Source organism: Mesocricetus auratus, unplaced genomic scaffold, assembly GCF_017639785.1.
Source record: "Mesocricetus auratus isolate SY011 unplaced genomic scaffold, BCM_Maur_2.0 Super-Scaffold_100011, whole genome shotgun sequence".
Classification (NCBI taxonomy): Eukaryota; Metazoa; Chordata; class Mammalia; order Rodentia; family Cricetidae; genus Mesocricetus; species Mesocricetus auratus.
Genome location: NW_024429195.1, coordinates 6,327,224 through 6,341,216, shown reverse-complemented (window position 1 = coordinate 6,341,216; position 13,993 = coordinate 6,327,224). Strand labels below are relative to the sequence as shown.

General features: G+C 39.3%; 1 protein-coding gene across 1 annotated transcript in view; it reads right to left on the bottom strand.

The window, feature by feature from the left end:
• Positions 1 to 209: 209 nt before the first annotated feature.
• LOC101837800 (arylacetamide deacetylase-like 2) overlaps positions 210 to 13,993 on the bottom strand; it is a 31,529-nt gene continuing 17,745 nt past the window's right edge. Inside the window, exons 2-5 of the mRNA XM_005077916.2 lie at positions 11,756 to 11,978; positions 7,660 to 7,729; positions 5,687 to 5,858; positions 210 to 966 (exon numbers count right to left, since the gene is read on the bottom strand). Of these exons, the coding sequence (XP_005077973.1) occupies positions 364 to 966; positions 5,687 to 5,858; positions 7,660 to 7,729; positions 11,756 to 11,978 (1,068 nt within the window). The 3' untranslated portion in view covers positions 210 to 363. The remainder of the gene's footprint in view (positions 967 to 5,686; positions 5,859 to 7,659; positions 7,730 to 11,755; positions 11,979 to 13,993) is intronic.

Below are 13,993 nucleotides of genomic sequence, written 5' to 3'. Positions count from 1 at the left end.
ATTGCCTCTAGAATGCTGGGGAGTAATGTGCCAACCCACCCAGTCCTCATGATTTCATTCACATCACAACCTTGAATCTTATCACATTTTTTTGCATTACCTTACCATTTTTGAACACTCAGAGTATGCATTTCCTGACAAATAATAATTAATGGGAATAGAGAAGTGTGTATCCTCATTTTAGTAATGTTTTTGTTGTTGAGGAGATGAGACCATTTTCTCAAACACACACAGCGATCTTTATTCAAATTGAAATGCAGCTTTATCCAAAGCCGGATCATTTTGTTCTCATTCGTCATACAACAGTTCAAAACATAACTTTCAGGTTACTTTACTGACTGCCTAGCTACATGTACTATTGATTTATAGATTTTCCTCTAACCAGCTAATATACTTATCTCTTATTCTTAATCCTAGATGTAAAGACACTGGAGCTCTGGTAAATGACAGGGCTCCATGGATTCCTCCCTCTACATGGTCATGAGAAACTTGAACCCCAGCGTTCCTAAGCCGTGTGACATAAATGAGGCCATCGTCTCTTATTAAATCATGTTCACAAGTGAGGATGTAGGTCAGTGGCAAATTCTGTAACTGGGCGTCACTGACTATCAAAGGGGACAGCCTGCTATCCACAAGTGCTGGATAAGAAGCGCTCAGTTTTCCAAGGATGGGCTCCGTGTAAACATGATTCTTTTTATACTTCTCAGGAAGGAAGTCACTCCAGTTGACAAGCTTGAACAAGTGTCCTGATCCTTCAGGCATGTGCTCATTTTTCAGTATGGCCTGGAACAGTGCTGTGTCTTCAGACACATATAGGGATGCCAACTTAATTGTCATCTCCCTGGACAGAATTGGACCATGTTCATACTCTCGATGAGACGGCAGATAAGTGTCTATTGACTGTAGGCCAGGGTATATCAAGACTTGTGCCTTAATTCTGTCTTTGAATTCTGGATCATTCTGTAGCTAGAAACACAATGGATATTAATGAGTGAATAACTTTCGAATGAAAGGATTGGCAGCTTCACTTTAGTACCCTGGGGTAAAATAAATTTATTAGGCTGATATGTTATTGGTGATTTTTCCCCGTAAAAGTTATCCATTAATTTAGAGACACAAGAGTGTGTTGTTGCACTTGCATCTGTGCAGACACAATGTGTATTCTGCTGCTCACACATTTATTCACATATGACAACCAAGCAGGAAGAAGATTTAGGGTGTCAAGAGCATCCTAATAAAGACTGTAGAATAAACAAAGAAAATTAGGGATGTCAGAAGCATCCTAGTAAAGATTGTAGAATAAAGAAAGATGATCAGGGATGTCAGAAGCATACTAGTAAAGATTATAGAATAAAGATGATGATTTTTTTGTGTTTCCTTTAAGAAATTTAGCTTTTAGCCAGGTGGTGGTGGCACATGCCTTTCATCCAACACTTGGGAGGCAGGGGCAGTTTTCTGAGTTTGAGGCCAGTCTGATCTACAAAGTTCCAGGACAGCCAGGGGTACACAGAGAAATCCTATCTTGCACCCCACTATCCCCTGCTCCCCTACCACCCAATAAAGATATGTATCTTTTGTTGTTTGTAATAAAGTCATGTTGCACATTTTAGGTTGTTCTGGACTATACTGTTCATCCATCTCAGTCTACTAAGTGTTTTAGGAATAAAAACGTAGTATTATGTCTAGTGTCCTTGAAATAATTTTTGACCTAAGTAATATAATGAGCCCAAACTACCAATATAATGGCCTAAAAATGCCCAAACCTGCATATAAAATCTGATGGAACTTGGCATGCTAAAGGAAACACGTAATATTTATCTGAGTAGGGCGTCATGATAGAAGTGCTAGAAGATATAGCAATTATTTATCAAACCCCGAAGAGCAGGAAAGGATGTGGGATGTTGAACGTGTGCAGGCTCTATTGCTTATCAGAAATAAGAGGAGACCGAGTGTGTGGCTCATTCTTTTCTTCTTGCACTCTGCGGCAGTGAGCCTAGGCTTCACCTGTGAGCATGAGTACGTAAACAGCACCATCCTCTACAGCAGCTGTGCCCCAGTGGCTGCGTCTACCGCGGTGCTTTGGGTATCCCAAGGTGTGCGGAGTGTTCCCAAGACCATGACCTCATGAAAGCGAAGGAAATGAAAGAAATCTCATTAGTTCATCACACAGCTAACCATCTTACTAGGAGGACAGTAGAAAAGCGGGCCTACCGTTCAAGAAGAAATGAAGAAATAAAAAAAAATTCCCTAAGAGATTCTTCCTAGGGTCCTTGTTCATTCCCAGTGGCTTCAGAATGAGAATTTTCTAGATAAAATGCCACCTCTCAGAGAGCAGAGAAAAAACAAATCTGCATGAGCACAGTTTGAAAACTGAGACAGAGTTGTGATAACTCTTTCTTGTGCTGCTCCCGAGTAAGTTAGCGCCCATGCTACACGCAGAGAATAAACAAATCTGCCATGAGCACAGTTTGAAAACGGAGGCAGAGTTGTCATAACTCTTGGGTAGCAGGAGTGCTGCTCCCGAGTAAGTTAGCGCCCATGCTACATTTGAAGAACACCGAGGTGATAATGTAGTCTTGTCTTAATTTTGTATTGAAATAGAAAACAAAATGAAAGAGAAATGAGGGAGTTCTGTCAGTAAAGCATTTGTTGATACGAGTTTGAAGGCCTGAGTACGGGTGGCCAGAACCAAGATAGGGTGGACACAAGGGGATCCTTGAAGAGACAGTGGAGGGCTGGGGGCAAATGTACCATTGTGCATGGGTAAGTCAGAAGACATCTTGCAGGAATTATCCTCTCCCTCTGGCACGTAGAACTCTATGGCAGGATTCGGATTGTTAGGGTTGGTAGCCAGCGCCTTTACACAGTAAATCAGCTTTTCCGCTAATGGTAATTCATTTTGTCACAGACATTTCAACCCTAGGATTCCCAAACCCTCCATGTGGTGCTTGCTTATCTAGCTTACATCGCTCCTACCTGTGTTATTTCAAGTCATTAGCCAAATTTAATCTTCAAAAATTAACTGAAAGGTTAAAATGTGCCAAATTAATGATTCTATACTAGCCAGACAAAAGCCTAGTTGCAAATATTCCACGTATTTGAGTATATATTAATTTCCATATAATCTTGCACACTTGTGTTTGCACATTGACACCCACCCAAGAGAATTGTTTCCTAAACTCACAGAGCAAATTTACCTCGATTTCAATGACCATTTCCCACCTTGTGTTAAACGCTGTATACATTTATGCCTAAAAGCTTACTCAATTAAGGAGAAGGTGATCTGACTTGATTTATCACTTTAGTTTTCTTTTTTTAAATTTCTTTACTCCTGACATGTTCTGAGCCATCAGAAACATGCCTATTTATTCATACATCTTTATCATCCTGTCATCTTTCTAAATGATGTGGGGGAACCTTGTGAACTTCGGGATTCATATGGAGACATCATAGCACTGCCCCCTACTGAAGTGACACATTTTTTTAAATCTCTAATTATTTGTTAGTTTTGAACCACACAGTGTAGGATAGTGTCAGTTCTTTGTTCCCCCCGATGGTATATCAGAGAATAATGCAGTGTACCACAACTGCCTGAAAATGACAACTTTTGGGATTTGGTTAGTTTTATTCTCACCGTGTGTGTCCTGGAAGCTGAACTCAGACCTTTCAGCTTGGCAGCGGGTGTCTTTACCTTCTGCAATATCGCATCAGGCCATCATATTTCTTTAAGACAGGAGAACACACATCTTTTGTATTATAGTCCATGCATGTATTGTTTTTTCTATTAGAAAAACCATGGACTGCTTTAGAAGTTCCTTTTAAAATGTTCTGTTATTCTGAGAGCCTGTTCATGCACTGATTGCCTCACCAAACAGACCATTAAAGTGATTCAAGAAAAAAAATGAGTATCTTAGGGCTTATATGGGATGGCATTTCATAATATTTGAATAATCAGAGGAATAGATGTCTTAAAATGAATTAACTAGTATTGAAAATGGAAGCAAATATTATTTTTTGAAGTAAATTTCAATTAAAATAGAGGTGTTCAATAAATACAAACATTGAGACTACATCTACTTTATAAGAGGAAGCCAATATATGTAATAGAAATGAGGCAAAATATTCATTTTGTTCTATAAAAGCGTTTGGGGGAATATGAGTAATGTGTTGGGCTGAGACTGCTTTTCAAAATATTGCCTATTGGACAAGGCTTATTTAGCTTGCCTCAGCAAGGGTATTAATATGAGGTGACTTGATTTTATTTCAGTAGGAATTCTTCAATACACGTGTGATATGTTGCCCAATGTTACCTATGACAATCTACGTGTTTATCACAACCTACGTGTTTATCACATTGCTGTGGTTGCTAGTTAATATCAACTTGCCTAGATTTAGAATCACATAAAGGATTGAAGCACAGCTGTTGGAAAATCTATGGGAGTGTTTCAGAGGAATTTAACTAAGGGGTAGAAATTCACCCTGAATGTGGAGGTACCATCTTACAAGTTGAAGCTTTCAGGGGAACAAAAGAGTGTTAGTCAGAAATGAAGTTAAGTACCACAAAGCATTGTAGTTGAAGTTTCTTGTCTCATCAGACCCGGTCACTTCAGCCCCAAATGAACACACCAGGACACGATAGTAATTATTAAGCTGCTGGTTGATGGCTAGGTTTCTTATGGACTAACTCTGTCTTAATTATTAACCCATAACTACGAATCTAAGTATTTCTACATGGCCTTATCTTGGTAGAGAATGCCTGGCCCATCCTGTCCTCCCGGTCTCTACATGGTGTCTCCTGTGGTCTCTCTCTCTGCCTACTTTTCCCAGAGTTCTCCTTGTCTCCTAGGCCCACCTATCTTCTTACTGGCCAAACGGTGTTTTATTCGTCAACTAATAATAGAAACACGTATACAGAAGGCGGTTCCCCCATCTAAGCACTCCTTTGTGAATTCTGGACTTGAGAGAAATTCTGGACTTGAGGGATAAGAGCAACCAGCCTTGCACTCCCATTTCCACAGCCAAAAGCAACTCCCACTGCCATGGCGCCACTGCCGTGATGAGCTGAGTATCTCAAACCAGGAGCCCTTATATCCTCTCTTTCCTTAAATTGCTTCCTGTCAGATATTTAGTCTCACGGGAAAAAGGTAAGCACTCATACATGACAGTGATGCGAAATACTGACAATTCTGATAGTCTATCTATAGAAAAATCAGTAAGTTATGAACCCAGAGTCCCTCATTGTAACAAGTTGTAATGAACCCTAACATTGGCAGGGTAAGCCAGTGTCGATGTTGCGTTTTTCTAACACCGTGTTCTTGAATCGCTGGGGCCTGGAGGCTCACAAGTTCAAGTCCCGCACAGATCAGTTCAGGGAAACTCATCAGAAGTCTGTTTTGAAACAATAAGTTTAAAAGGGAAGGTCTCACCGTCCTCTGATAGAATACTTACCTGGCAAGCACATATCCCTAGGTTCAATGCCCAGACCCCTTCCCCCCAAAGACATAAGTAGGGTTTTATAATCCTTCCTTAGCACTAGACTGTGAAAGCCACATCTAGAGTATTAGCATGCGAAACAGATGATCGGATTCTAAATTTCTAAGACAATCGTTTAAAAGTGATGCAAAATGCACCTAAACACGACTTCTTTTGTGTTAGGGTTAAAACGTACGTTGCACGTACAACGTACCAGTTGGCTCACTATTGCTGTCAAGGCGCCCCCAGAACTCTCTCCCATAATGCCGACGCGAGTGGGATCCACTCCAAATTCTGCAAGGACTTCATCCCGGAGAAAGAACTTGATCACAAAAACGCAGTCTTCCAGGGCAGCTGGGAATTGGTACTGAGGAGCCAGTCTGTGGCTTTAGAGGTAAAGAAAACACAAACCCTTGTTAAAATCATGCAGCTCGACAGTTTTTCCCTCTCACCAACAGACACACTGAATCCTAAGTCTCGCCAATTGACCCCAAGATCACTGGTATCTTCTGCCGAAAAAGTGAGGAGTAAATTCCAGTTGAGGGTTTCAGGTGTTGGTTCTAGGGGGAAACCAGTGAGACAGGTGAGTTCTCCCCTAGGAAACCAGTGAGGCAGGTGGAAACCAGTGAGACAGGTGAGTTCTCCCCGGGAAACCTGTGAGCTTCAGTGGCCCTTAGTGTGCACGGTGACTCAAAAGAATCACTGCTATGATTATCGAGACATTTTAAATGCAGACAGCATGAGAATAAAATACTGACAAGTGACTTCAATTATAAATGTCTGTAGGCCGACATTTTACAAAATTGTAGGATTTCATATTACAAATTGAACATCAGAATTTAAAACAACCTAGTCATTATGAAATATGAACATTTTAAGTGTGCCAGTGGGTCTTACTCAAATTTTTGAATTGTTTCATAAGACTAAGTACTATTTTATCTGTTCATTTTTGCTGTGTGTGTATGCGTGTGCGTGTGTGCGTGTATGTGTGTCTGTGTGTGTATGTTTTATCTTTAGAGCCCACCTCAATTGGGTATCACATTTTAAAATTATATCACCTCAATATCTATTAGAATTAGTGAATTATGCACATGCTTATATCAAACAACTCCATCACATGGTCCTTGCAATATTTAAAGTTTGGCATAATATGAGCAAATGACATATCAATATCATTACTCTTCAAGGTAAAGAGCAGCAAGTACCTAAAATTGTGTGGAATTCTTAAACATTGCACAATGTATCACACCATTTAAAAAGCTTATTTAAAATTATAATGTGCTAAATTTGGTTGAAATTATTGCAGGAAAGGCACACCATCCTTACTATTATATTTAGATATTTCTCAAAACTAAGGCAATTATGAACGGGACAGAACTAATCTCTCCAGTATGTCCTACCTGCCCCCAATATACTCTCATCTATGAAATTCCTTATGATGATTTTGTCAGAGGCCTACGGTTCTGTAAGTCTATTTCTACACTATGTACCATGGAATTGGCAAAATGTGCAGCCATCTATCTATCCCCTTGATGGGAGTCTCAGTGGTTCAGAGGACACAATAGTTCATAAAGTAACAAGCACTTGATCATTCTGTTTGCTTGTTTATTGGAAATGTTGGTAAAAGTCATGAGATAACAAGACGTTATTTAGATAATGTCTTAAAGTATTCAAAATTTCCCAGCATTTATACCTAAAAAATTCTGGAACCAAGAACAACACTAACCTTACACTGTTTTATAACCAGGTCAAATAAAACCCAACCTCCCAAGTGTGTAATGAGAATACTCTACTTGCAGATAAAATAAACCACGTGTGAAACCTAGATGTGTGTCAAGTCTTGAGAAAGCCACGCTTATGTAGTGAAGATGATGGCTGTGATAAGAAATATTATCGTCCTCCATGAGGGCTCATCAGTCTGTCAAGTCATTAGGGACAGGGCTTAGGCCCTCTCCCTAGTGTCTAGGCTAAGAGAGCATCCCTCCATGGGGAATGGGCTTCTGAATTCCATTCCTGAACTGGGGATCCCCCCATGGAAGGCCTCACCCTCCCTGGGGAGTGGATGGGGGATGGGACGAGGGGGTTGGTGGGGGCAGGGGAGGATGGGAGGGAGAGGGAGCTGGGATTGATATGTAAAATAAGATTGCTTCTGATTCAAATAAAAAAAACATATTATAGTTCTCTTACTCTATTCCCACAACAACAGCATCAAGCTTGTTTGCTGCCCATCTGTTCAGGTCATCATATGCAGACATTTCTGAAACAAAATAAAGAAATGTAAGTTGATGCACTGTAAGCAGAAAACAATGGAACCCACCAATACTTAGGAATGTGATAGAAATGTGGAGTGATTAATGATGGAGCAATAAGGATTGTCTGCAGCTCATTATCATCGTATTTCATAAAACTCTTGGTAGAAGAACTAGAAAATCTGGAATTAAGTTGAAAATAACACTGTATTCAGTGTTACAATTTTCACAGATTCAGAGATTTACCATAGTAATTTTTTAAGGAACTTTTCACCGAAGGGACATCAACTTAAAGCAAGATGTATTTTGAGTGTAATTAAAACAATTGACACTTTCCTTTGCCAAAGGCTTACATATTTACATGAAGTCATGCATATTTACCTTTCTTTATAGAATTGGCAATTAAATTTTTATTAAAATAAAATAATAGCAAATTCTTGTATTTGTAGTTCCTTACAAAAGCTAACTGGGGATTAAATAGAGTTATAATCAACTTAAAAGAATTAGAAAGTAGAAAGAATGAAAATATTTTACTAAACTTTTAATAGATAGCAATGTCAGGATTCTTTTTAATTATCAACATATATTAATTCACCTAAAATGCATAACTTGGCATTTATCATGTTAAATATAAAAGCATAATAACCACCAGCATGCAAACTGGAGAAAAATTGTAAATATTTAGTTAAAAAAAGAAACAATATTTATGCGAATTTGCAATGTTCAAGGACATTTAGGTAACCAAATACAGTTAAAATATAAAGTTAGAGCAGAAGCAAACACTTTAATGTTAACAAAAGATTTTTCACTAGGTGGACAATATATCTGAAATGTTTATCAATAATTTATGTGGCCATATTTTCACATTACAGAAGGTAGAGAAAGAAGATAACAGAAATAAAGAAATGGTGGTAAGCAACAAGAAACAAAGAACAGGAAACAATCTAAATGATAATTTACATAGTGAGGACAGCAACAAAAGATGTTCAAAATTTTGTGTCCAGAACGTATCATAAGGTGTAGGAGCTCAAAGAGAATTAAAGTAGAGCATGGCTGTCATTAGATCTGGGGGAATTAGCCTTTCTTGTGTTTGAGTAGTTTTATTTATTTCCATGTTTACTCTTTAAGAATAGAATATGATGCATCTGTTAAGGAATTCACATGATCCATTAGCTACTGGTTAAGCAGTCTGTTCCCCTGCTGAATTTATTGAACTTTATTTCAGTAACAAAGTTAGAGAAGGAAAACAGGATGGGTATGGGGGCTAGGGAAGAAACAAGTAAGAAATAAAGTAGAGAAAAAATGTGGAACCGACAACTGAAGAGTGAAATACTAAAATATGGGGGCATTAATATTTTCAAAACCTACACAATAACTCATTTCACTATGGATTCAGCTTTTCTTTTGTTTTAAAATTTGAGTTGCAAATGAGGGGATAAAATAAAGGAGGAAAAAGAAATTTATTTCATACAAGCTAATGTAAGTGTAGCAAAGGGTAGTGGTTACTCTCAGATTACACAGCTCAAAGAGGGAATTGAAAGGAGAGAAAGAGACAGACACAAAAACGTGTCTCTGAAAGTAAATTAGGTTATTAACTGGAAAGAGCAACAAGAGTCTACAGAAGTCAAGGAAGAGGAGGCAGTACTTGCTTAGGAGTCAACAAAAGGGGTACAATTGCAGGTAGAAGTAACACAAATCTGATGATGATTTGGAAGGAAATGCCCCCAAGGAAAACAGGTCTTGATCAAAAGATAAACAGGTCTTTCCCCAAGACACTGTAGAGAGTAGTGAAGAAGGGATCAGTAAGACGTCAGTAAGATGCTGATAGTGTGAGTTGGGTAGGGGTAGACTTGGCCTGGGAGATGCCAAACGTAAGGACCTGTGTGCTGGAAGTCGCAGCTAAGGGTACAAACAGGATGTCAATTTAGAAATGCCCCTGGAGCAAAACAGAGGGACTAACTGCTTTTGAGGGGTGGCATATTCCAGAAACAGCGAGGGCATGGATGGCGGGCTCAGCAGTAGCAGGAGCCTGCGTGCCCTGACTTCTGCTGATAGGACTTCCTCCCTTTTCTAACTGTGAGACTTTGAAAGCATTCGGTGATGATTTGCTTCTTCACCACTAAAGCGCTGATGATATCACCTGTCTGAAAAAAAAATGCCTACTCAGTTTGCTGCCCAGCTGAACACGGCAGCACTTTCATTTAGTTTTTATTTCCATTTATTCTTCTCTCATACATTGCATCCTGACTGCAATTTTCTCCCCCACCTCCACTTTCCATTCAGAGAAGAGCACGCCTCCCAGGGGTGCCGACCACCCACGGCACGTCAAGTATTGTTAAGACTAGACCCATCCCCTCATTTTTGCTTATCTTGAAATGTTCCAGTTCATGGAGACAAAATACTGGATATTGTGGGGACACACTGTTTATGATTTATTAAAGCCCCCGGAGATCAAAATAGCAAAGCAGCCATGCTAGTTAGCCATAGAAGCCAGGCAGTGGTGGCACACACCGTCAATCCCAGGACTCAGGAGGCAAACGCAGACAGATTTCTCTGAGTTCAAGGCCACCCAGAGATACATGAGACCGAATCAGTCTAAAAGAGTAACAGAGCTCAGACCCTTGATCCCAGCGCCTGGGATCACATGGCCTGAATCCCAGCACTAGGGAGGTGGAGATAAGAGTGATATGGCTCAGAAGAAAGGAATAAAAGGCAGAAGGAGACAGGAACTGAGAACTTTGCCGCTGAGGATTCATGGAGACAACACTGCCATTTCACCTGGGAAGAGGTAAGATCTACTGATTATAACTGGAGTTTTCCTACCAGCCTGGTCCCACAGCCACCTTGCCCCAAATAAGAACACTGATGCTATATCAATTGTTAAACTGTTGGCCAATGGCTTAGGCTTCTTACTGGCTAGCTTTCTTAATTATTAACCCATTTCAATTAATCTAAGTATTTCCATGTGGTCTTATCTTACCAGAGAAGGGTCGGAACCTGTTACTCCTTCCTCTGCTACATGATTTCTCTTTGAGGCACCTCTCTCTGTCTACCTTTCTCAGAATTCTCCTCGTTTCCTAGACTCACCTCTCTTCCTATTGGCCAAACTTTGTTTTATTCATCAACCAATAAAAGAAACATATACACTGACGGACTTTCCCCAACAACTGATTTGCCTGCTTTGCTTCTCTGATCTTCAGCTTGAAGCTTGAGCCCCAATATTTGTCTCTATGTCACTTATTCATTTTACAGGATGTAGCAATTAAGTTATAGGTTCTGTTAAGTACACAGAATGATAACACAACACTTCACTGCATAGTGAATCCATGAGTCATGAAAAGTATTAAATGGTTCTCTCTCTCTGTCTCTCTCTCTCTCTCTCTCTCTCTCTCTCTCTCTCTCTCCCTCTCTCTCCCTCTGTCTCTCTCTCTGTCTCTCTCTCTCTCTCTCCCTCTCTCTCTGTGGGAGGGTCGGGGGAGGGAGGCTGTTCGTGCATGCATATGCACAGCTATTTGTGTGTATGTCTGTCTACTTATTACATTATCTCCAGAGAGGAATGCAGAGGTTTAAGTCAGTAACTGATTACTCAGCTTTATTTCATTTTTAATACAAAGTTATGCTTTGGATTCTAGGCATCTATATTATTGTCGTGCAACACTCTTCAACTTGAGTATGGCAAAGACAATATTGTTTCGGATCTGACGATTAAAGCACATGGCTCACATTTGTGTTTCATATAATTTATGTTATTTGGTTATTTTAGTCTGAGTTCAGAGTTTATTGTTTACACTTTCAAGGCTATCTATATGTTTATTTAAAAGCAAAGTTTTTCTAATGAAACAATCTTATTTCTACATGATGTTTTACTTACCAATGTGAAATATGTGTGACTCATGACCCATATATTCCAGTGTATCTCTGTTAAGAAGCACATATTACTCAAGTCAACATTCTATTGGTAAGTACTCCATCAATCCACAGCACTTATTTGAATATGAATATATAAACAACCCACACATCAGAAATACACTTACTGCAACTTCCGAAGGCAAAGGCACCACCATGAATGAAAAATATAGCTGGTCTCTGTCTTTCAGACTTCCTTTTTGGCAAGTACAGACGAACAGGAATGTCTCTAAAGTTTGTGTCAATCACTGTAATATTTTCATCTGAAATTGGTTTTGTCAAGTGAACTGTTGCTAAAGTTGAAAATACTTCTTCGTATTTCATAAGACCTATGTTTTCAAATAATGTGGCCTGTAAAAACAAGACAAAAATTTAAATATTAAACATTTTTACTAGCAACGAATGTACACACATAACTAATGATAACTAAAATGTGCGCTAATACTCTAGAGGACTGATTTTATTTCCTAATAGTATTTTGGTAGCATGAAATTCTCAATATGTTTATCTGCTTCAGACCAGCACAAGACTGAGTTCATGAGTAATACATTATGGATGGTAGATGAATCAATAAAATCCCATCCCTCTCTTATAAACTATTGGTGTTTATGGATTAATAAGGAGGAGTCATTTTCTGTTAATGAGTTACCCTTGCTATAGCAAATAGTCTCCTCCCAATGCTCAAATAAGAAACTCAAATTAAACTGATTGAATCACAAGAAGAATAAAGACATGGAAATAGGAGGGGAACTTGCTGAGAAAGTGAATTCCACTAGACCCAGAAAGGAATGAGAGAAGGGAAATAATCAGGTAAATGCATAAATCTGTTAAACAATAAATAAATGAATAATTGCTTAGAGATATTAAGCTATATTGATCTGGGAGTTTCATCCCTACTTGCTAGCTTTCATTGGGTTTACAGGTGTTCTGCGTTCTACCAGGGAAGAAAAGCAATCACCAGTTTTACCTTACTGTGAACCCCGTGAACTACAATAACCACTGGACTAGCAAGACTTACCTACTCTTGCAACCGTGGTTTGGATATTATGGGGACAACCAACCATATTCTTATTTGATTTTAGTACTATTCAACAAGATGAATCTGGAGATGCAATCTGAGGACAGGATTACCCCTTTGGTCTGAGCATTGATCGAGGTGAGAACTCTCTAGTGACTGGCTGCTTTGCTTCTCTTATCTTTAGTTTTATCTGTCGCTGGGTATTTATTATTAAGACTAATTAGAATTCATGAATATCTGGTGCCCAACTTTTGGGGCACAAAATCATGTGGTTTTGCAGTCACAAGCATAGGCTGGATCTACATGAGGCTGGAGTCACCACCCTACCAGCTAGGTTTCCTTTCTTCTTTCCTGGTAGTCTTTTCCTGAACCCATCTCTCAGGCTGCTGCCAAACGAGGCTTTTACTGTTCTACTCAGCAGCAAGCCTCATATCTTCTTCATCATCATCATCAAATTTCGTGAGAAAATTGGGACTTCTTAAGGGGAGGAATTAGTTTAAAGAGGGAGTTTTTTCCGCAGTAAAAATGGGGAACCCCCCCAAATGGGAAACCCTATTACAAATGGAGAGAGTCAGGTCTCTTTATGATCATGAAATGCGTGACTTAAAAATGGGACAATTAAATGAAGGGATAATCAACTGGGATTAACAAGCTGGTTTTTTTTTATCATTTTGATAATCCTTGTTGTCAATTTAATAATTCCTGGTTTATATTTTAAGATGTTGTTTTGTATGAGTGCTAAGATACAGGCCTTAGGATAACTTAATAAAATGGATCACAGAGATATTCAAACCTAGACAGAGGCATTTAAAGGAGAACCAACTTCAGTGTTGCAGTAAGAGGTGAGACAGGAACAGCCTAAGGTTTTCAAACGACGGACCTTAATTTATCCAGTAACCTTACAGGAATTGCCAGATGGTAGAGGTTCTATAAGAGCTGATTGGACTCCTATGGCAATATCACATTAAAGGAGATTCAAGGAAATAATGGTCTTGTGTGACACGCATTCACCATTTGTGAAACAGAAGTTAAACTCCTGGTCAGTTTGTAGTAGAATTTTCCCTAGAGATGGGACACACTTGGTGAAAGCTGTTTTAGAGCATGGCCAACAAGTACAATGGAGTGCCTGGTTGAGAAAATATGCTAAGACCACAGACAGGGCTAGGGAGATGGCTCAGTAGTTAAGAGCACCAGTTGCTCTTCTGGAGGACCCGGGTTCAATTCCCAGCACCTGCATGGCAGCTCACAACTGTTGGTAACCCCAGTTCTGGGGGATCTGACACTCTCCATACAGACAGACAGACATGTAGGCTAAAGCACCAAAGTACGCGAAATAAAAATAAGCAAA